Source organism: Podarcis muralis, chromosome 14 (assembly GCF_964188315.1).
Source record: "Podarcis muralis chromosome 14, rPodMur119.hap1.1, whole genome shotgun sequence".
NCBI classification, from domain to species: Eukaryota; Metazoa; Chordata; class Lepidosauria; order Squamata; family Lacertidae; genus Podarcis; species Podarcis muralis.
This window is the reverse complement of record NC_135668.1, coordinates 48,907,974-48,929,806: the sequence shown is the minus strand read 5'-3', so window position 1 is coordinate 48,929,806 and position 21,833 is coordinate 48,907,974. Positions and strand designations below refer to the sequence as shown.

At 47.6% G+C, this 21,833-nt stretch overlaps 1 protein-coding gene across 1 annotated transcript in view; it reads right to left on the bottom strand.

The window, feature by feature from the left end:
• Positions 1 to 21,833, bottom strand: part of FLII (FLII actin remodeling protein) — a 54,205-nt gene that overhangs the window by 25,644 nt on the left and 6,728 nt on the right. The window contains exons 2-14 of the mRNA XM_028706595.2: positions 19,849 to 19,959; positions 18,867 to 18,938; positions 16,915 to 16,995; positions 15,709 to 15,794; positions 12,705 to 12,866; positions 12,075 to 12,178; positions 11,059 to 11,234; positions 8,438 to 8,595; positions 6,885 to 6,969; positions 5,642 to 5,789; positions 3,750 to 3,883; positions 2,258 to 2,470; positions 82 to 261 (exon numbers count right to left, since the gene is read on the bottom strand). Of these exons, the coding sequence (XP_028562428.2) occupies positions 82 to 261; positions 2,258 to 2,470; positions 3,750 to 3,883; positions 5,642 to 5,789; positions 6,885 to 6,969; positions 8,438 to 8,595; positions 11,059 to 11,234; positions 12,075 to 12,178; positions 12,705 to 12,866; positions 15,709 to 15,794; positions 16,915 to 16,995; positions 18,867 to 18,938; positions 19,849 to 19,959 (1,710 nt within the window). The remainder of the gene's footprint in view (positions 1 to 81; positions 262 to 2,257; positions 2,471 to 3,749; positions 3,884 to 5,641; positions 5,790 to 6,884; positions 6,970 to 8,437; positions 8,596 to 11,058; positions 11,235 to 12,074; positions 12,179 to 12,704; positions 12,867 to 15,708; positions 15,795 to 16,914; positions 16,996 to 18,866; positions 18,939 to 19,848; positions 19,960 to 21,833) is intronic.

The following is a 21,833-nucleotide window of genomic DNA, read 5'->3' as shown; positions in this document are numbered from 1 at the left end:
AAAAAAAAAAGTTATTTTTTTAAAAAGCCGAAAGGGGAAAGATAGATATATCCAGCAACCTGCAGAGAGGAAGGCGCTTACCTGGCTGAACTCGTCGCTCTCGTCTCCCATCTCCTCCCGGATGCTGCGGCATTCGGCACCCAGATAGTTGCGCAGGTTGACAGCATGGATGGCAGAGCAGGCTTTCTTGTCGAGCGTGGCTTCCTGGCCAATCCAGTAGTAGATCTCCCAGTTCAATGAGCCGTTATCGTCTAGGAAAGTCTGGGGAGAAGCAATGTTTGCAGCTGGACCAACGGGCAAGCTTAAAAACAAACCTTCCCTGCCCTCCAGGTCGCTTTGGGTTAGGGACCTGCGTATGGTCGCATCAAACCAGGCACAGCTCAACTTTTGTCTACTCCCATGGCAAGGGCAGGGCATCCGTAGACCTCCAGATGTTGTTGGACTCAAACTCCCATCAGCCCCAGCCAGCAAGGCCAAAGGTACGGGATTATGGGAGCTGTATGTTTCCGAGCACAATTCAAAGTGTTGGTGTTGACCTTTAAAGCCCTAAACGGCCTCGGCCCAGTATACCTGAAGGAGCGTCTCCACCTCCATCATTCAGCCCGGACACTGAGGTCCAGCTCTGAGAGTCTTCTGGTGGTTCCATCACTGCGAGAAGTGAGCTTACAGGGAACCAGGCAGAGGGTCTTCTTGGTAGTGGCGCCCGCCCTGTGGAATTCCCTTCCATCAGATGTCAAGGAAATAAACTATCTGACTTTTAGAAGACATCTGGAGGCAGCCCTGTTTAGGGAAGTTTTTAATGACTATGTTTTAATGTATTTTAAAACTTTTTTTGGAAGTTGCCCAGAGTGGCTGGGGAAACCCAGCCAGATGGGCGAGGTAGAAATAATAAATTATTATATATTATTACTATTAATTATTATTATTATTATTATATTATTATTATTATTATTATTATTATTATTATTATTTAGTCCTGACAACATCAGAAGGGTCACAGGTTCCTTATCCTTGGGAGATCATGGCCACCTTCACAATACACACTTATAACACTAGAATGTCACTTTAAACAGCCATGGCTTCCCCCAGTGAATTCTGGGAGCTGTAGTTTCTTAAGTGTGCTGAGAGTCATTAAGAGACTCCTATTATAGCTATAGCTCCCAGAGTTCCCTGGGGAGAGGGACTGATTGTTAAACCATTCTGGGATATATAGCCCTGTGAGTGGGTGAGGGCACCCCTTAACAACTCTCAGCCCCCTTAGCAAACTACAACTCCCAGAATTCTTTAGGGGAACCCGTGACAGTTTAAGGCTCAGGACTGCAATACCTCAAGGTCTGCCTCTTTCCCATATGAACGGACCTGGACCCTGCAATCATCTTCCGAGGCCCTTCTGAGGACAGGAGTGCAGCAACATGAGAAAGGGCCTTTTCTGTGGTGGCTCCCCATTTGTGGAATGCTCTTCCCCAGAAGGGTTTGGCTGGCACCTTCGTTACATATCTTGAGGTGCCAGGCAAAAATATTATTCTTCTCCCACACTAATTAAACAATCTATAGCCTTTTAAACTGTGTTGGGGGTGTTATTGTTTATTACTTTGCTAAGTATTTTTGTGTTTTCATATTGCAAACCGCCCTGCGATCTTTGGATGGAGGGCAACGTAGAAATCTAGTAATAATAATAGTAATAATAATAGTAACGAAAGAAGAATGGCAAGCAAAGCTGATGGAATACACTGAAATGGAGAAGTTGACTGGAATAATCAGAGATAAGGACAACAGAGACTTTAAAAAAGAATGGGAATTGTTTATGATGTATTTACAGAAACATTGTAAAGAAGTCGACTCACTAGCAGGGTTTGAGTAAACACTTACAATTAAGAAAATGAGTATAAACGTTAAAAGGTAATGACTGGGCAGATAGCAAAACGTAAGATGTAATTTGGATATATGGTATGCTATAAAGATAAGAAGAATATAACAATATTTAATTAGAAAATTAAGGTAGAGCAAAATAGGAGAAGCAAATATTTAAAGAATCAGAAGAGGAAGTTGGGGGAAGTCAGAGGATATTTGTGATAATGTTTTTTGTGTTAAATATAAAATTGCAAAATAAAATAAAATAAAATAAAAATAATAATAATGTGGCATCCTAGCACATCCTAGTTTGGTGTGAGTGAGGCCCATGAAGCGATGGACAAGCAAGTCTCCCACCTCGCAGGGGTGGCTGTGAGGATAAAAACAAGATGTCTGCCCCCCTCACCTTCAGGACAATGTAGCAGTCGGCCTCGTAGAACTTCCCGTGAAAGGTCTCGTCCACCATTGTGGGCACAAAGTTCTCGATCTGCCAGACGGTGACGCCAGGGAGCTGCCCCACGTCCTCCGTAAAGAACTCAGAGTAGTTGAGCTGAGGCTTCTCCAAACTCTGATCCCAGCGGCGGGTTTTCAGGTCCGTGTACTTTGGGTCTCCGTTCTCCTAGAGCGGAAAGAAAAGGGAGGGAGGGAGAGAGTTAGTAAAGGATCCTAACGGCAATAAGAACAAAGAATAAGGGATCCTGGTAGCGGAAAAGGAAGGGAACCTAGAGTGCATTCAGAGATGGGGATTATTGCATTGCATTTTCCTGATTATAACGCTACTGCGTCTTTAACCGGATTCTAACATTCCTTTGACAATGCAATACCTGTTGCTTTCTGGGATGGTGGCTTTTTATATATTGCCGTCCCGTGCTGAACTTGTTTTTTTTTAAAATAGTTTTTATTAAGATTTTACATTTTTAAACATCAAAGTATCATAACATACAGTGGTACCTCGGGTTAAGTACTTAATTCATTCCGGAAGTCCGTTCTTAACCTAAACTGTTCTTAACCTGAGGTACCACTTTAGCTAATGGGGCCTCCTGCTGCCGCTGCACCGCCGGAGCACGATTTCTGTTCTCATCCTGAAGCAAAGTTCTTAACCTGAAGCACTATTTCTGGGTTAGCGGAGTCTGTAACCTGAAGCGTATGTAACCTGAAGCGTATGTAACCTGAGGTACCACTGTAACAAAAATACCATCCCCCAATTTCCCCCTCCTCTCCACGACTTCCCTCAGTTTCCCCTTCTGGTTTTTTGGCATATTATCTCCTATTCTTTGATTATTATTTTTAAAAGGTATAATTCTTCTCTTTTCATTGTAATATCAACATTCTATTTCCTACATTTGCTTTGTTAATTGCAAGTGTTTAATCCAGGCATTGGCAAACTCGGCCCTCCAGATGTTTTGGGACTACAACTCCCATCATCCCTAGCTAGCAGGACCAGTGGTCAGGGATGATGGGAATTGTAGTCTCAAATCATCTGGAGGGCTGAGTTTGCCTAAGCTTGGTTTAATCAAACCCTGCAAGTGGTTTAATCAAACCCTGCAAGTCCATTTCTTTATATTGATTCTGTAAATATGACATGAATGGTTCCCCAGTCTTTCTTAAAATCTGTATTGTCCTTATCTTCCCATGCTGAACTTTAAACGGCCATCACAGCCTTTTGTGGAAGTGAGTTCCCCAGATTAACCCAGAAATTCTTTATTTTATCTGTTCCAAATTTCCCATCCCACTGGATGCCCACAATTTCTTGCATTAAGAGAGAGAGGAAGATAATCTTTTCTTCCTCCACGCCATGCAAAGTTTTATAAACGCCTCTTCTTTGCCTTTTCTCTAAGCTAAAGAGTCCCAAGCGCTGCAACCTTGGAGTCACTCTCCATCGCTGCATGTGTTCCTACCTCCATCTTCTTGTTCTTCTCTTGCGCCACGTCCGACATCCCCTTCAGCACCTGCTTTGCCTGATCATCCTGCGACGAGTCTTTGCGTCTCCGTAGACGCATCTTTCGCGCCATGGGGTCCTTTGGGCTGCTCCCTAGGAATAGAAAGGGGTGGGGGGTAAGGAAAGAGAGAAACAAATAATTTTAGGGGATGGAAGATAGCTTTGAAGCTCCCACAAGAATTGCTTGTACACGCAGTTTCTGCTCTCCGAACGCAATGTGTTCTCAGGAGATGGTTTATCAGGTGAGTGTTCACAAAACAAGTCAACGATCCGCACTAATTCCTATGGGGAAATGTCTAATGTGTTCCTGATCGCAGAATTTTGGCCACAAAATGATGGAAAAAACCCCAGGGAGAATTCTCTGAAACATTGCAGAAGGCAAACAAGGAAGGGAAAAGATGTTCTCTTCTTCATTCAGTCTGTCCCCTTTTCTCCCCTCCCCTGCTCCTCCCCCCCCCCATGGTTTCCAGTGGACCAACAAGACACACAAAAGTAAAGCTTGTTTAAGGCTGCTTATTTCTTTACAGTACTACACACAGGTCTGGCTACTTGGATCTCTGAATCTGAGAAGCGTATAAGTGAGGTTTGGGTACTGATCCCTCGTGTTTGGATAAGTGAATTTTTGAATAACAAGTGTTTGGATACTGCACGTGTGGATAGATATTCAACGCTCAACTTACACAGGGGTTATATTCCGGAGTAGTGCATAGAGCCAAAATTGTGTATAGTCAAAACACACTTTCTCTGATCAGCCCAGAACTGGCCCTACTAAACATATTCCAAGACAATAATGCCCACTCACATAACCTACCTACTCTCAGCAGCCAGAAACAACATAGCCAGACACTGGAGAGACCTGTCAGGAGTAAGCATGGACCAATGGTACCAAATAGTATGGGAAACAGCCTTATTAGAAAAACTAACCAATAAACTGAAACTGACACGGGGACAAATGGAAGAAGACGCCTTCACACCAGTATGGCTCCCCTTTATCACATACACAGCCCGACAACGACAAGAATCCACCAACAGAATACGAATCAATATGGCTAACCTGATTCAAAAACACCCACCCCACTCACACATGAAAACAAAGTTCACCGCAGCCAATCACAAACAAACAACCACACCCTAGGTCAACCCCAATTTCTCTCACCACCAAAGGAACACAAGCGAATGGCAAAGAGAACCCGCACAAACGATGCGGACACAAAACCCCACACATACATTAAGCAAATTAGAAACATCGCCTCCCGGCCCCACCCCCACTCGCCTCTCCCCCCTCCACCTCTTCCCCCCTTTTTCTTCCTGATGTAACCCTAATGTCTCAGCAAATGAAACTGACCCATGGAAAATGTAACTTGAAAAAAGAGACATTGCGCATACCTTTGTAAACCAAGAAAACTTTAATAAAAACAACACACACACACACACACACACACACACACACACACTTTGCACCTCTAAACACTCTCCCAGGTGAGTGCAATGGTAGGTGGGAGGGATGACTGACTCCCCACTCCCATGGATGTCCCCCCCTTTTTTTAAAAGTTCAGCACTTTTTTTCTGACAAGCACGTAAAGCTGAATTTGCACAACTTGAATGTGCCTAAGTTGTGAGTTGACTGTATATTTTAAAACTCCTGAGTCTTTTAAACCAAACCGCCAATTTTTTTTAAAGAATCTCCCAACTGGTAACAGGCCTGCTGAAATTAACGGACCTACAGTAAATTGCTCAGGTTTTAACACTGGATGCAATTCACTGGTAGGAAACAAGGCAGTTTATCATTTGCCAGGAAGGCTGGGAGTGGGGAAATCGCAAGGCCAGGATAACCCGCAGTACCAAACTCACCTGCCCCGGCAGCTGCTACGGTAGCAGGGGAGGCCCCCGCCAGTCGCAGCTGGTTCTGCAGGGAGAAGTCGATGTTGTACCACTCGGAGGTCCTGTCCACAGGCTTGGGGGGCATCACCAGGTTGGGGTTCTCACGGACATCCAGGATCTGCAAGAAGGAAGGGCAGGAAGGGGAGATGGATTCAGAGCCGGAAGCAGAGTGGGGGGAAAGGCCATTCAGGTCAAAGGCAGCTACAGGAACGAGAAACACAGGAGCTCATCCACATCCTGCTAGGGACCACTTTGAACAGTCATGGCTTCCCCCAAAGGATTCTGGGAAACGTTCGTTAAGGGTGCTGAGAGTTGACCCCTATTCCTCTCAAAGAGCTACAGATCTCAGAGTGATTAATCAGCCACTGGGAATTGTAACTGTGAGGGGTTAAATCAACTTCATATAGGATTTTAGCTTCTCACTTTTGGTCCATGAGGGGCCAAGTGGAGTCCCACAGCATGAAATATGATAATAATAATAATATTTTTATATATATACAGTGGTACCTCAGGTTAAGTACTTAAATCGTTCCGGAGGTCCGTTCTTAACCTGAAACTGTTCTTAACCTGAAGCACCACTTTAGCTAATGGGGCCTCCTGCTGCCGTTGTGCCACCGGAGCATGATTTCTGTTCTCATCCTGAAGCAAAGTTCTTAACCTGAGGTAATACTTCTGGGTTAGCGGAGTCTGTAGCCTGAAGCATATGTAACCTGAAGCGTATGTAACCCAAGGTACCACTGTATACATACACACACATATACACACACACACATAAACTCATATATACTACGAAAGCAAATATATATATATATATACACACACACACACACACACACACACACACACACACACACACCGCCCATCTAGAAGGGTTTCCCAGCCACTCTGGGTGGCTCCGACCAGATTATTAAAAATTTCCCTAAACAGTGATGCCTTCAGAAAGTCAGGTAGTTGTTTATCTCTTTGACATCTGGTGGGAGGGCGTTCCACAGGGCGGACGCCACTACCGAGAAGGCCCTCTGCCTGGTTCCCTGTAACCTCACTTCTCGCAGGGAGGGAACCACCAGAAGGCTCTCGGAGCTGGACCTCAGGGTCTGGGCTGAATGATGGGGTTGGAGACGCTCCTTCAGGTAAGATGTTGATCCCCTTTTCTTATGCGCGCCCCATCCCAACTCCCAGGCCCTTCTGTCAGCAAGGACCCCCCCGGCCTCACCTCAATGTCTGTCAGAAAGTGCACGGCCTCGGGTAAAGTGACCAAGCGGTTCTTGTTCAAAACCAACTTCCTGAGCTTGACACACCTGTGGAGAGAAAAAGAGGTGCTTACTGTCTCCCTTTGAACCAGTTAAGTCATATGGGGAAGGGCTGTAGTTCAGTGGTAGAGCATCTGCCTTGCATGCAGACGGTTCCGGGTTCGAATCCCCAGCATCTCCAGGTAGGCCCAGGAGGGAGCTCTACTCAAAACTGAACATGGCAATAATTCTGGCATCTGGCAAATCACATAAGGGCAGCCTGTCAGATCAGGCCAATGGGGCCATGTTCTCATAGGGGCCAAGCAAGCAGTATCTGAGCACCAGATCCCTCTACCCTTGTGTGGTTTCCGACGAATGGTACCCAGAAGAATTGCTGCCTTTAATTGTGGAGGCAGAGCTTAGCCCAATCCTCTTTTAAAGCCATCCAAGTTGGCGGCTGTCACTGCCTCCAGTGGCGGTGAGTTCCATATGCACTATGTGAAGGAGGACTTTGTGGTCTGATCTGAATGGACATCCATTGGACGTCCACAAACTCTAGTGTTACGGGGGTGAAAAAGTCTCTCCATCCATTCTCCAACGCCATGCATAATTGTACAAAGGGCAATCACGTCAGCTCTTTGATGCCTTGACCCTAAACTATCTTCCCTCTGGGGAGCTCAAGGCAGTGTATGTTGTTCTCCCACCCTTCCCTCCACTAACAACAGCCCTGTGAGGTAGGCTAGGCCCTGAGAGTGTGTGTTAACTGGCCGAACGTCACCCAGCAAACATCATGACCAAGGGAGGGACTTCAACCCTGGTCTTTGAGGCCTGAGGTCCAACACTCTAAGCATTACCGCACCACTGGCTCTCATTCCAGGCTTTAAAACCACTTAACCTTTTAAGCCTCTGAGACTCAGACAAAACTGCCCTTCCTATTTATCATATTTTATCAACTGTTATTTGCTGGGGGGGGGGATCCAATGTGGCGGTCTTTCGCTTTTATTGCTCAGCTCCTTGAGAGAAGCATGTGTTGAAGGCTGCGCGGCAGAAATTGAATAAAGGAAAATAAATATTAGAGGCTTTCCCCAAAATTGATGAATTACAAGCTTTGGGTTCATAGGTAGGTAGAAAGAGACATTAGAGTGATACCTCTACCTATGAACGCTGTTCGTACCCCGGAAAGTTGGCAAGTACAGCACTGCTTCTGCACATGTGCAAAGTGCGATAGAGCGCTTCTGCACATGTGCAGAGTGCGCGGATCGCTTCTGCGCATGCAGTGAACCCGGAAGTAAACACTTCCGGGTTTGCCACGTTCGTAACCTGAAAAGCCGCAACATGAAGCAAACGTAACACAAGGCATGACTGTAATTGTTTCCAAGGTAGCGGCAGAACAATGCTGATTTACAGGAATCGTCTCAGCCTGGAAGCAGATCGGCCAAAGCCATATAAAACCATGTCTGTGTGCACAGCCTACCACGCAGGTAGTCCTCTGGGAGGAAATTCTGCCCCTCAAGGCGACTTGGAGGGCTTGGCATACCTGCAGAGGCTTTCTGGAATCAGTTCCAAGTTGTTGTTTGCAGCCATGAATTCCTCCAGGGAGACCAGCTTCCCGATCCCCGAAGGAATGCCGTCAAAGTCCAGCTTGTTGGAGTTCAGGTAGAGTTTCTTGAGCTTGGTCAGCTTACAGATGGCCGACTAGGGTGGAAACACGTGCAAAGAGTCAAGCAGAGCAAGGGAGATGTGCTCATGAATTCATTTGTTGATCCATTCATTAACTCGCTCATTTTAAACAATGATTTTCTGCAAGGTTGGGCACTTAATATGAAATATAAACAATAGTGAATCCCAAAATTTTTATTTTTCAAAATGAAACCAAACCTACAGTAAGATGGAAAATAATGTTTATTTTTGTATACGTCCACTTCATTTATATTTGAAAAATGCTCTCTGACTTTTTCTAATTGCAAAGTCTTAAATCAGATCCTCAAAACTAATCTTACGTCATGAGTAGGCAAATCCAATCTCAATCCAGCCCACGAAGGGTCTGGGAATCAGGGTGTTTTTAGAATGTGTCCTTTTATTTAAAATGCATCTCTGGGTTATTTGTGGGGCATAGGAATTCGCTCTCCCCGTCCCCAAATATAGTCCAGCCCCCCCACCAGGTCTGAGGGACAGTGGACCGGCCCCCTGCTGAAAAAGTTTGCTGACCCCTGTCTTATGTAATACACCTCCTTATATACTTAGCACAGATAAGGAAACCAGCCTGCCTTGTTGCATAGCTGAATTTTTAACATACTTCAACTGAGAAAAGGAACGCTTGGCCATTAATGACCGCTGATGTTAAAAATCCAGAAATGGAAAGTTTCTGTGGTTCCGCCCCTTCACTTGATGCATGGGCTTATTTTGCATAATCGTTAATCCAGCGCTGCTCAGACTCTCCCTGCTCAATAAGCCCTGATTCCAACACCTCTTCCTTGTCTTCTCCCTCTCACCATTCATTGTCATCCCACCGCCAGTCCCCCGGGCTCTGAGCCTTCTTCCCTTGGGGGGGTTCCCCAGCTAGCTCCTCCCACCATCCCTCTGTGTCCAACCAGTTTGTGGCAGTCAGAACGCCTCCCTGCTAAAATATGAAACACCTCCATCAATATCGGCATACCGCCAGCTCCTGAAGACACACCTGTTTAGGCAAGCATCTCTTCCTGATCTAATTATTTGGACTGCTTTTTCAGCTTCTTCAATTGCTATGTGTTTTAAGTGGCTGCCACAGACTCCCAGCTCACTAAGCCCTGTTGCCCCTTCAGCTTCCGAAAACTCCTCCTTGCAGTCCCTAAAACTTAGGGAACAAGCTGTACTACTAAAATGATTAAGGTTTTAAATGATAATTTTAGGTTATATTTTAGTGATCAAGATTTATCATATTTTTTGCTCCATACGATGCACCTGACCATAAGACGCACCTAGTTTTTAGAGGGGGGATGCAAGAAAAAAAATATTCTTTAAAGGGAGCTCTGAGCAGAGTCTGTATGCATCCCAGGCTCTGCTCAGCACTCCCTTTCACGAGCCGCGAGGAGTGTGTGTGTGGCGCTTGCAGGCTTTTCCCCAAGGGGGGAGAAGCCCCCAAGAGCCACACACACGCTCTGCACGGCTCTTTAAAGGGAGCGCGACTCTTGCGAGCTTTTCCGGGAGGTGGAAGAAGGGACTGAGGGGCTGCCCTCTGTCCCTTCCCCCACCTTCCACAAAAGCCAGGGATAGCCGCGCCAAGCCTCCTCAGGGCAGCAGGATGAAGCCAGAAGCTAGAACAGCAAGAGGGAGTGCTGCACAGCGATCCCTCTCGCTGTTCTGGCTTCTGGGATAACCGCGCAGCCTGCATTCACTCCATAAGACGCACACACATTTCCCCTTACTTTTTAGGAGGGAAAAAGTGTGTTTTATAGAGGAAAAAATACGGTAATATATTTTTTAAACTGCCACTATATCTGTATTGCTGTTATAAGGTAAAGGTAAAGATACCCCTGCCTGTATGGGCCAGTCTTGACAGACTCTAGGGTTGTGCGCCCATCTCACTCTATAGGCCGGGGGCCAGTGCTGTCCGCAGACACTTCCGGGTCACGTGGCCAGCGTGACATCGCTGCTCTGGCAAGCCAGAGCCGCACACGGGAACGCCGTTTACCTTCCCGCTAGTAAGCGGTCCCTATTTATCTACTTGCACCCGGGAGTGCTTTTGAACTGCTAGGTTGGCAGGTGCTGGGACTGAGCAGCGGAAGTGCACCCCGCCACGGGGATTCGAACCGCCGACCTTTCGATCGGCAAGCCCTAGGCGCTGAGGCTTTAACCCACAGCGCCACCCGCGTCCCTTGAATTGCTGTTATACCCAATTGCAATTCAACGTATTCCTGTTGTGTTTTATGATTTTCCTGATATTGTAAGTGACCCGGAACTGGTCTGTGACTGGTAATAATAAAATTCTAATTCTTCCTCGCAGTCTTCTCCCTCGTCTCCCTCTGACCACTCATTGTTGTCCCACCGCCACTGACCCCCTGGCTCTGAGCCTTCTTCCCTTGTGGGTCCCCAGCTGCTTCCTCCCACCATTCCTCTGCGGCCAACCAGTAGCATGGCAGAGCTGGTGTCCCAGTTGCCTGGACAGGGAACGCCACCTACCGGCAAGGAGGTAAGCTGGTTCCTGGACAGATTGAGGGTCTCCAGCTGGCACCACTGGTCAATGCAGAGGGAGAGCTCTCCAATTTGGTTGCTGCTGAGATTGAGGCGCCGTATGTTGGACAGGGTGTAGAGACACTCAGGGACGCGGGTCAGGTCATTACAGGAGAGGTCCACATCTGAGCGTAAGAGGAGGAGGAAAGAATTAAAGTGAGGCAGAGTCAGAGTTCAACAAGGGTGGGTTCTGGAGGCAACCCACGTGGGCTACAGGGTCCCAGAGGAGCCTCCCCACAACCTGGTGCCCTCCAACAATTCTCTGAACCCATAACACAGTACATCTCCCAGAATCCTTTGCAGGAGGCCAAGCCGGCTCAAAGTGATACCTAGTGCTTTAAATTGGTTTGGTGTGAATGTGGCCCCAGTCTATGAATTTAATTCAGGAACCTATACGTTTCTTTAGTGGTGCAACCCTAGGCATGCCTACCAAAAACAATCCCATCAAGTATGTATGTATGTATGTATGTATGTATAAATAAATAAATAAATAAATAAATATTAGTAGTAGTAGTAGTAATAGTAATAGTACCCCGCCCATCTGACTGGGTCTCCCCAGCCACTCTGAGCGGCTCCCAACAGAATATTAAAAACATGATAAAACATCAAACAGTCAAAACTTCCCTAAACAGGGCTGCCTTCAGATGTCTTCTAAAAGTCAGATAGTTGTTTATCTCCTTGACATCTGGTGGGAGGGCGTTCCACAGGGCGGGTGCCACCACTGAGAAGGCCCTCTGCCTGGTTCCCTGTAACCTTGCTTCTCGCAGGGAGGGAACTGCCAGAAGGTCTTTGGAGGTAGACCTCAGTGTCTGGGCAGAACGATGGGGGTGGAGACGCTCCTTTGGGTAGTTCCATGAAACTTACTTCCAGGGAAACATGCAGAGACCTGCAGCCTCGGGTTCTCCTTCTCAGGCCGCTCAATGCACGGAGCTGAGTCCATTCACACATTTCCTTGAGAATCATACCTGAGAGATTTGACAAGCCTTCCAAGCTTGTAGGAAGGTTGCTCTGGGTGCGTTGCGTGTTCCTGAGGTGGAGCGTCTGCAAGGCCACCATTGCTGGGAGTTGCCTTCAGGTGAAAGAGAGGGGAAAAGAGGACAATAACAAGACGAAACCCTGAAGGATTATCAGGTGTTCCCCATTCTTGCCTTAAAAAACTAAAACTTATTGTGGCATAAGCTTTTTGTGGACTAGGGGCCACTTCTTTAAATGCAAGACAGGGCTATTGTCTCCTTCAAAGGTAGCCCCACGCAGAGCGCATTGCAGTAGTCCAAGTGGGAGATAACCAGAGCATGCATCACGCTGGCGAGACAGTCCATGGACAAGTGGAAAGTATACACCTTGGTGTGCCTGAGCTTTGCCCCCTCCCTGCCCCGATCACACTTTCCCATCTACATTCCCAATCATGAGGACTAAGCACCTTTGCAGTTTGAAAAGCGCCAAAGGAAACCTGGCAGCTTCAAGGTGCTAAGAGCCTGCCCCTCCAACCCCAGTTCCTTTGCTCGAACAGGCAGCAAAAGGAGCGCGGCTGCAGCCGCGGAAAGACTGCAGAACGCCTGCTCTCGCTCTCCTGCCCCAGCTCCCAGCCGCCTCACCTGAGCTGCGCATGCAGGAGAGGGTTGTTATTCAAAATCAAGGTCTGCAGGTGCACCAGGCGCCTCATCTGGGGGGGAAGGCTCTCCAGCTTGTTGTCGCTCAAATCCAGGTAGAGCAGGTCTGTCAGGTTGATGAACAGCTGGTTGGGGATGTTGTCGATGCTGCAGGGAGAAAGGGAGAGGAATGGCACACCTTGTCAGGCAGGTTCCAGCAAGGACGCTTAACCACAGCTGGAGATTGGAGAGATCAAGGGTGGGCTGGAGGGGACCTCATTCTGCACCAGGCCTTCGCATCTGAACAAGAAGCTCAAAATGGACAGCTATGATGGTATCACTGCCACCTCATCACGGAGGGAGAATCTGCAGCCCTCCAGACGTAGCTGCAAGCCACCTGCCATCATCCCCAGCCACTGGCCATATTGGCGGGGGCTTATGGGACTTGGGTCCCATTCATAAGGGCAACCGGTTTAGTCACTGCTCGCTAGGATTATGTTCTTGCAACTTTTAATTCAGCAAAATAAGCAGGAAACTCTGGGGTGAAACAACAAAAATATTCTCCATTAGAATACATTGGTTAAAACTAGTACAGTGGTACCTCAGGTTACAGACGCTTCAGGTTACAGACTCTGCTAACCCAGAAATAGTACCTCGGATTAAGAACTTTGCTTCAGGTTGAGAACAGAAATCGCACAGCGGCGTCACGGCAGCAGCGGGAGGCCCCATTAGCTAAAGTGGTACCTCAGGTTAAGAACAGTTTCAGGTTAAGAACAGACCTCCAGAACGAATTAAGTACTTAACCCGAGGTACCACTGTACTAAACTCCTAGATCAGGCATAGGCAAACTCCTGCCTCCAGATGTTTTGGGACTACAATTCCCACCGTCCCTAGCTAACAGGACCAGTGGTGAGGGATGATGGGAATTGTAGTCCTAAACATCTGTAGGGCCAGAGTTTGCCTATGCCTGTCCTAGATTTTCAATGGTTCTCCAAGCTCCAACAACAAACTTACTCAGCGCTCTTGAAGAACCAATACATGTTTCACCTTAAGGGCAGGCAAATCCCTCCCACACCCATTTCTGGATCTGCTATTAGTGTGGTTTCTGTGGCAAAACTGCCACACTCGCTTTTTTTGTAGGCTTTTGAGAATAGTTAGGGATTCCTTCACTCTTCAGATTAAGGTGTGCATTTATTTGCTGCCTGATTTCATTGTAATTTTGCTGTCTGAAGCAGCATTTATCTACAGTGGTACCTCGGGTTACAGATGCTTCAGGTTACGCACTTTCGGGTTGCGCACTGCGCCGAACCCGGAAGTACCAGAACGGGTTACTTCTGGGTTTTGGCGCACGCGCAGAAACACTAAATCGTGTTTTGCACATGCGCAGAAGCGCTGAATGACCCGCATGTGCGCAGATGCGGAGCTGCAGGTTGCGAATGTGCCTCCTGCACGAATCAAATTCGCAACCCGAGGTTCTACTGTATTTGGTTCCCTTCATTATAAACAAAGCTTTCTTTCTGCCCCCCCCCTTTTTTTGCGGAGTAACTTATTGTGGGCATGAGACTAATTTAATGGAATATGCAGAATTGGCTAGACTGATGGGAAAGATCAGAAACCAGGAAGATCAAGCATTCCTAAAAGATTGGAATAACTTTTTTATATACTTAAAAAAACCACTGTAGACAGTTAAAATCATTGGCAGGGATACAATGACATTTGTAATGTGAAATGAACTTTGGTAACTACGATCATATAACAGATGGACAACGGTAAAAGATGCAGGGGAAAAAGAAGAAAAGAAAACTTTCTTTGAAAATGGAACCCATGGAGGGAAGGGAGGAGGTCCGAAGGTTTGAAAGAACCTTTTTATTTTGATGTATTGGAATGGTTAAAGTTGCTATGTACAAATTCATGTAAAACCAATAAAAAAAGTATATGTGTGTGTGTGTGTGTGTGTGTGTATTTTTTTCGCTCCATAGGGCGCACCAGACCATAGGGCGCACCTAGTTTTTAGGGGGGGAAATAAAGTGAAAAAAATTATCCCCCCCCCAGCCCCAAAGAGCAAAGAAGCCAAGACAGTCAGCGGGATCCATCCCGCTGTCTGTATTGGCTTCCTCTTTAGCCATGCACAACTGGGAGAGGCTGTGCGCGGCTTCGTTTTTAGTCGCAGGGCTGGGGCGGGGGAAGCCCGAGCTTCCCCCGACCCCAGCCCCCAGAACAGGTCCGGGAGCGGAGGCAAGGTTGCACAGCCTTGCCGCCGCTCCTGGAGCTTGTGGGCTGGGGGAGAGCTCCGAAGGCTTGCGGATAGCTGCCCGAAGCCCGGGGTGCGCAGCGCTGCACTCCCCGGGCTTTGGGCTGCAGGCTGCTATCCGCAAGCCTTTGGAGCCCGGCGGGAACGCCCACCACGCTCCGAAGGCTTGCGGATAGCTTCTTGAAGCCTGGAGAGCGAGAGGGGTCGGTGCGCACCGACCCCTCTCGCTCTCCAGACTTCAGCGAAAGCCTGCATTCGCTCCATTGGATGCACACACATTTCCCCTTCATTTTTGGAGGGGGAAAAGTGCGTCCTATAGAGCGAAAAATACGGTATGTATAAAAGAGACTAAGGGAAAATGCATATTCATAGCAGACACATGTGATAACTCTAGCAAAAGATCCTGAACATCTTGGTAGCATGCGTATGAATACGTGTGAGCGCTGGACACACATGTTGGTTTAGACACATAGTTTGTCACACCAGTTACTGGAAACCAGAGTTATTTGGGGGGGGGGCAGGGGATGTACTTTGCTCTCAGGTTCTGCTTGTTTCCTAGGGGCATCTGGTTGGCCACTGTGAGAAGAGGAAGCTAGACTAGATGGGCCATGGGCCTGATCCACCAGGTTACTCTTATGTTCTTAACACCCCCATTTTACAGAAATGTGAACCAACCACTCCCAACACACTCGGCCCTCCTGGGAAGACCCAAATGTTTTCTGCCCATTTTCTGGGGAGGAAATTCACCCCCAAACTTACCTGTTATGTTTCAGGTTCAGCACGAGCATGTTCTTGGCGTTCTCAAGCTCCCGGGGACACTCGGTCAGCTGGTTGTAGCTCAGGTCCTAGGACAAAACAAAGAGAGATGAATCAAAGGAGGACCTCTGCATTTGGGCTGACCAGCAGCTGCCCCCAAGGTGTTCCAAGCTTCCCAGGGGTCAGAGGATTTGAATAGTAATTCATAAATAAGCTTGCAATTAGCAAGATAGGTGGCGACTCACAAACTGCATCAATCAAGCATTATTATTATTATCATCAATCAATCAGGGTCTCTGCCATGGGAGCATATTCACCCAGTGCTTTTCCAGCTGCACTGGCTCCCAGTGGAGTACAGGGTCAGATTTAAGGTGCTGCTTTTGACCTTTAAAGCCCTTCACGGCCTAGGACCCTCGTACCTATGGGACCGCCTCTCCCGGTATGCCCCACGGAGAGCCTCAAGGTCCATAAATAGCAACACCCTAGAGGTCCCAGGCCCTAAGGAAGTTAGATTAGCTTCAACCAGAGCCAGGGCCTTTTCAACTCTGGCTCCAGCCTGGTGGAACGCTCTGCCTCATGAGACCAGGGCCCTGCGGGATCTGATTTCTTTCCTCAGGGCCTGTAAGACAGAGTTGTTCTGCCTGGCCTTTGGCTTGGAGTCAATTTGATTCCCTCCCCCTCTTTCTTTTTTCTTTTTCCTTTCTCCTCCTGTGATGAGGCTGCATTTTAATATTTTAATGTTTCAATGTTGTATTTTAATCTTGTTTTTAAGTTGTATTCATTCAACTTGTTTTTATTATTGCTTGTTAGCCCCCCTGAGCCCGGCCTTGGCTGGGGAGGGCGGGGTATAAATAATAATAAATCATCATCATCATCATCATCATCTTCCTTGATCTAAAGAGCTCAAGGAAAGCAAACCCCTTGCTTTTTGCAATGGACTCAAGTTCTTCCCACGTAGCTAGGAGCCAATCCTGAGTGTCCAACTTGCCTCTTCTCACTTTGATTGGCTTCAATCGGCACAAAGGGAAGAAGACGTCTTCTCAGTGGCTAAAACCCACTAAAATCAGTTCATGCTGATTGGAGGGCTCCAGGATGCCAGAGGCAGAGACCCGTCTGCAGAAATAGTAACGGGTCTTCGACCCCCTGTGACCCCGAACCGCTACACCAATGTGCCCATCGCAGCCACGGAGCAATTGGGCCCAAACATACCAACACCGAGAGGTCGTCGAGCTGGAAGATGTCATCAGGAACCCCAGAGTTCTTCAGGCAGTTGGCACGAGCGACAATGGCCTAGAGGAATGTCGAAAGAGGTCAGGAAGAAATAACAAGGATACAAGTATTATATTTACAGCATCTGAACCAGACCACCAAGTCTATCACTCCGAATAAAAGATATCGGCTTCACGGACCACATTTACCATACTTACTATGCCTAACTTGGTCTCCCCCTAACAAATGCACGTCATCGCTCGATTTTCTAACAATACCCAAGTACCAAAGAGCATTTTGTTGTCCCATTTTTAACATTATAGGTGCACAGATTTGCTAAAAGCTCCCTTCAAGGAGAGGTGCTGTCCTTGCAATCGGTCTCAGGATGGTGGGTTTGAACCCCACATTGGGCGAAAGACTCTCACATCGCTTCGACGAGGTCCTTTCCAACTCTACAGTTCTATGATTCTACGCGTCTTTCTGCTGTAAATCCTAACAGGGGCCAGGGAATGCATAAGGCAGTTTCCTGGCCAATTTTTAGAGACCCGTTGGGGCCCAGAGGGGCTGTGGCGACCCAGTCAGATGGGTGAGGTACAAATAAAAAGTATGACGATACAGTGGACGCTCGGGTTGTGAACGTGATCCGTGTGGGATGCACGTTCACAACCAACAGCATTAGCAACCTGCATCTGTGCACGTGCGTGTTGTGATTCGGCGCTTCTGCGCATGCACAAAGAGTGATTTAGCGCTTCTGCGCATGCGCCGAAACCCGGAATTAACCCGTTCCGGTACTTACGGGTTTCAGCGGTCCACAACCTGAAGAAACGCAACCTGAAGTGTCTGTAACCCGAGCTATGACTGTACTGATCTTCCTTGAGGATCAGCAGGTCTAATAAGTCCATTACTGAACAGATGGTGATATATCTGAGCATTGCCATATTTCTTAGACCTGCTACGGCCGCTAGCTCTAAAAGGGGATAGGACAAATTTGCAGAGGACAAGGCTCTCAATGGCTACTACAGCCTTCAATATTGGAGGCAGCAATGCTTTCGAAGACCAGCTGCAGGTGGAAAGAGTTTTGCTCTTGTGATCGAGTTCTTCCTATGAGTTTCCCACAGGCATTTGGTTGGCTGCCTTGAGAACAGGACGCTGGACTGCGTGGGCCTTAGGCCTGATTCTTTTTTGGCTCATCGTATGTTCTTAACTTGCCCCTTTTGTTCTTCCGAGGCCGCAATTATGAGGTGGTTTGTGGGGGGGTTGTTTGCATTTGAATGGCTGGCTAACGGTTAAAGACATTTGACAGGACTGAAACCAGAGCCATCAGAGAGGACAAGATGAATATAGTCATACCTCGGATTGAAGTAGCTTCAACTTAAGTATTTCCGGGTTGTGCTCCGCGGTGACCCGGAAGTAACGGAGCGCATTGCTTCTGGGTTTCACCGCTCGAGCAGACGCTCAAAATGAGGTCACACGCATGCGCAGAAGCAGCAAAACACGACCCGCGCATGCGCATACAGTGGTACCTCGCAAGACGAATGCCTCGCAAGACGAAAAATGCGCAAGGCGAAAGACTTTTCCGTTTTTTGAGTCGTTCCGCAAGACGAATTTCCCTATGGGCTTGCTTCGCAAGACGAAACGTCTTGCGAGTTCTTGCGAGTTTGTTTCCTTTTTCTTAAAGCCGCTAAGCCGTTAATAGCCGCTAAGCCGCTAATAGCCATGCTTCGCAAGACGAAAAAACCGCAAGACGAAGAGACTCGTGGAACGGATTAATTTCGTCTTGCGAGGCACCACTGTATTATGTTTACTTCAGCATGCAAACTGGGCTCCGGAACGGATCCCTTTCCTATCCATAGGTACCACTGTACGAGGAGCAGGCCAGCTGCACTGTTCTGAGCTAGCAGGGCTTCTGAGCAACAAAGACGAGGATTTCAAAAAAGCATTCGGAACTTTACCCGGAGGCAAGGCAGGCCGGAGAGTTCTCCGTGGAGAGTGGTGAGGCTGTTGTGGCTCACGGAGAGATGTTCCTGTTTGGAAACAAAGAAGGAAAGCACAACAGGTGAGATTTGTGGACTTGCCTTCCTTGGAAGGTTTTGAGCTGAGGTCGGGTGGCCATTTCTCATGGAGGATCTAGTTGAGATTCCTGCATTGCAGGGGTGGGTGGGTGTGGTTGGACTAGATGACATTTGGTGGTCCCTCCCAACTCTACAATTTGCTGCAGTTGTTCAGCTGAAGAAATGAACCTGTGCTGCCATTTCTCGTAGTAGACCAGTATGAAGTAAGCAGCACATAAGCGGCACACAAAACACCACCAAACCATTCTACTTCGTTTGATCAAACTTACCTTTGTTGGGATCTACAGGAGCCTGGCTAAAGGAACTTTAAAGACTGAATTTTCCTTTTCCACAATTTGAATGAGTTTTTTTGTGGCTTCTGTAGTAGATCTTGTACCTTGTTCTCTCAATTTTTGGATTTTTGGAAGATTCAGAACGTAGAATGCTTTGGTGGTGTTTTGTGTGCTGCAGTTGTCCAGCTGGCTATGCACCGACACAGAGACTGCATTCAAACATTGTGTGAATTGTCAAAATAAAAATAAACGATACATAAGCAGAAGGCATGCACAATTCCCAGGTGGCACCCCACTCAGACCCAAACCTGCTCTGCAAAGTCCCCTGTGTGGGGTCTCCATACCCTTGTTCCTTGAGGAACGAAACCTGAGCCCAAAGCCCCGTCCTTCCAACCTTGCACATTTGGCACACATTTTTCCTTTTCTGAAACGGAAAGAGCAACCCACCCGTTTGAGCTGCTCTCGCCTCCCCTTCCCTTTTCCTAGCACTGCCTGGGTTCCCCCGCCCCTCTCGAGAAATTCTCAATGCTCCCCAGTCAGCAGAAAAGCCCCATCCATTCCTGAGCTGCCGGCCAGGGCAAGCTCCTCACCAGCTTCTGGAGAGAAGACAGCTCTTCGGGGAGGTAGCAGAGGCCGGTGCGGTTCAGCTTCAGCCATCGCAAGCTGGTCATCGACTTGACGTGCTCCGGAAAATAACCGCCCTGCAGGAAGAGGGGGGGGGACACAGGAGACAGAGACTTAGTTATGCTCTAGAACAGGGACTCCTAATCTCAAGGTTGTGGGTTCGAATCCCACGCTGGGCAAATATAAATCCCTGCATTGCAGGGGGTTGGACTAGATCAGGGGTTGGCAAACTACGGCCTGTGGGCTGGATATGGCCCAAGGGGGTCGTTAAACCACCCCCGCTGGCCCTTGCCACCCGCTCGGTCATTCCCTGCCGGTGGAAAAGTTTGCCAACCCCTGGACTAGATGTCCCTCCAACTCTACAATTCTATAATTCCTAGGGGGAGGTGAGCCTTCGATATGTCATTATATTTGTACAGTGGTACCTCGGGTTACATACGCTTCAAGTTACATACGCTTCAGGTTACACAGTCCACTAAGCCAAAAATAGTGCTTCAGGTTAAGAACTTTGCTTCAGGATAAGAACAGAAATCGGGACTTCCGGAGGCAGCGCGAACGACAATGGCGGTCCTCTTCGCGTTGTGAAGGGGAAGCTCTGCAGAAACGGGTCGTCCGCTACGGCGAAGCGGAGACCCAAGTCGGAAACCCACAGGCAGCGAAAGCCTGTGGTCATGGGACTCGGCGGGCACCAGAAGCGCCCCCCGAAACGAAGAAGGGACCCCGTAAGGGGCTCCGGAACGTGGAAGGGCTGGCGCGGTGCTGTGAGTCGATCGCTCTTTCTGTGGAGTGAAGCCGCATAGCTGCTGTCGGTGAGCGCTGACCTTTTTTTCTGGGAACATTCGACTAGAAAAACAACAACCCGTGAGTAAGAGGGACTGAAGGATTTGGAGACTAAATTAATTTTAAAGAAAAAAATTCGGCTAAAGCAGGAGACGCAACCAGGAAGTCCGTCTCCCGGCTCTGCTTAAAGACTTAAAGCAAAGGACTTTTTTTGGAGCCTTTGAAGTGGTGATATAAGTTAACAATCCGTGCATCTTTTCAGCTGTTTTTATTGAGATTAATGACCGGACTTTTCGTGTTTTCTTTTTTTCTTGGTTATGGACTTTGCTTTGCCTCTCCCTTTGGATTTACAAATCTGTTAAGAACTGTTAAGAACAGTTTCAGGTTAAGAATGGACCTCCAGAACAAATTAAGTACTTAACCCGAGGTACCACTGTATTTCCAGTTTGATTTGGTAAACCTCCCCTGGAAAGGCTAATGTTTGATGCAACCGGTCTGGGGAAATTAATGAGCAGACGCTTAGACTTGATTTCATCGGAACTGAGTAAAGATGGCGGCTGCCAGCAGCGAAAAAACCTTTGGATTGATTCGGCAGAAACACCAGCGTGTGAGGAGATGCTGCAAACTTATAGAGGGGAATCACAGACAGAAAATCCACACAGAAACACATCATTGCTTGTTTTAACTCGCTTGTGGGAACAACTCAGAGGCCGTGAAAGAAGGAAGGTTAACAGGAAGAATTAGAGGAACCATTGGAAATGACTATGAAAAGCATATGAGATATGAGATGATCAGACCCCTCTGAACTTGAAGCATGGGAAGTCCTATCAAAAAATTTATAATCTGGCAGAATATTTGGATTATTTGATATGTATATGTATAATTTGGAGTATTTAATGTGATTTGATTGGATTGTTAAAGTGGAAAATTTAATAAAAATGAATTTATAAAAAAAAACAGCTGTATAATTCTATGATTCCAGGGGTAGCGATTATTAGACCCGAGGAGCAGAAGGCCAGAAGCAATTGTTCTTACAACGGCCACCCAGATGCCTCTGGGAAACCTGCAAGAAGCATGACCTGAGCACACAGAAGTCTTTCCTCCTGTAGAAGCCAGAGTACTTGGCTGGTAGCCATTGATGACCTTCTCCTCCACGAATTTGCCCAATCAC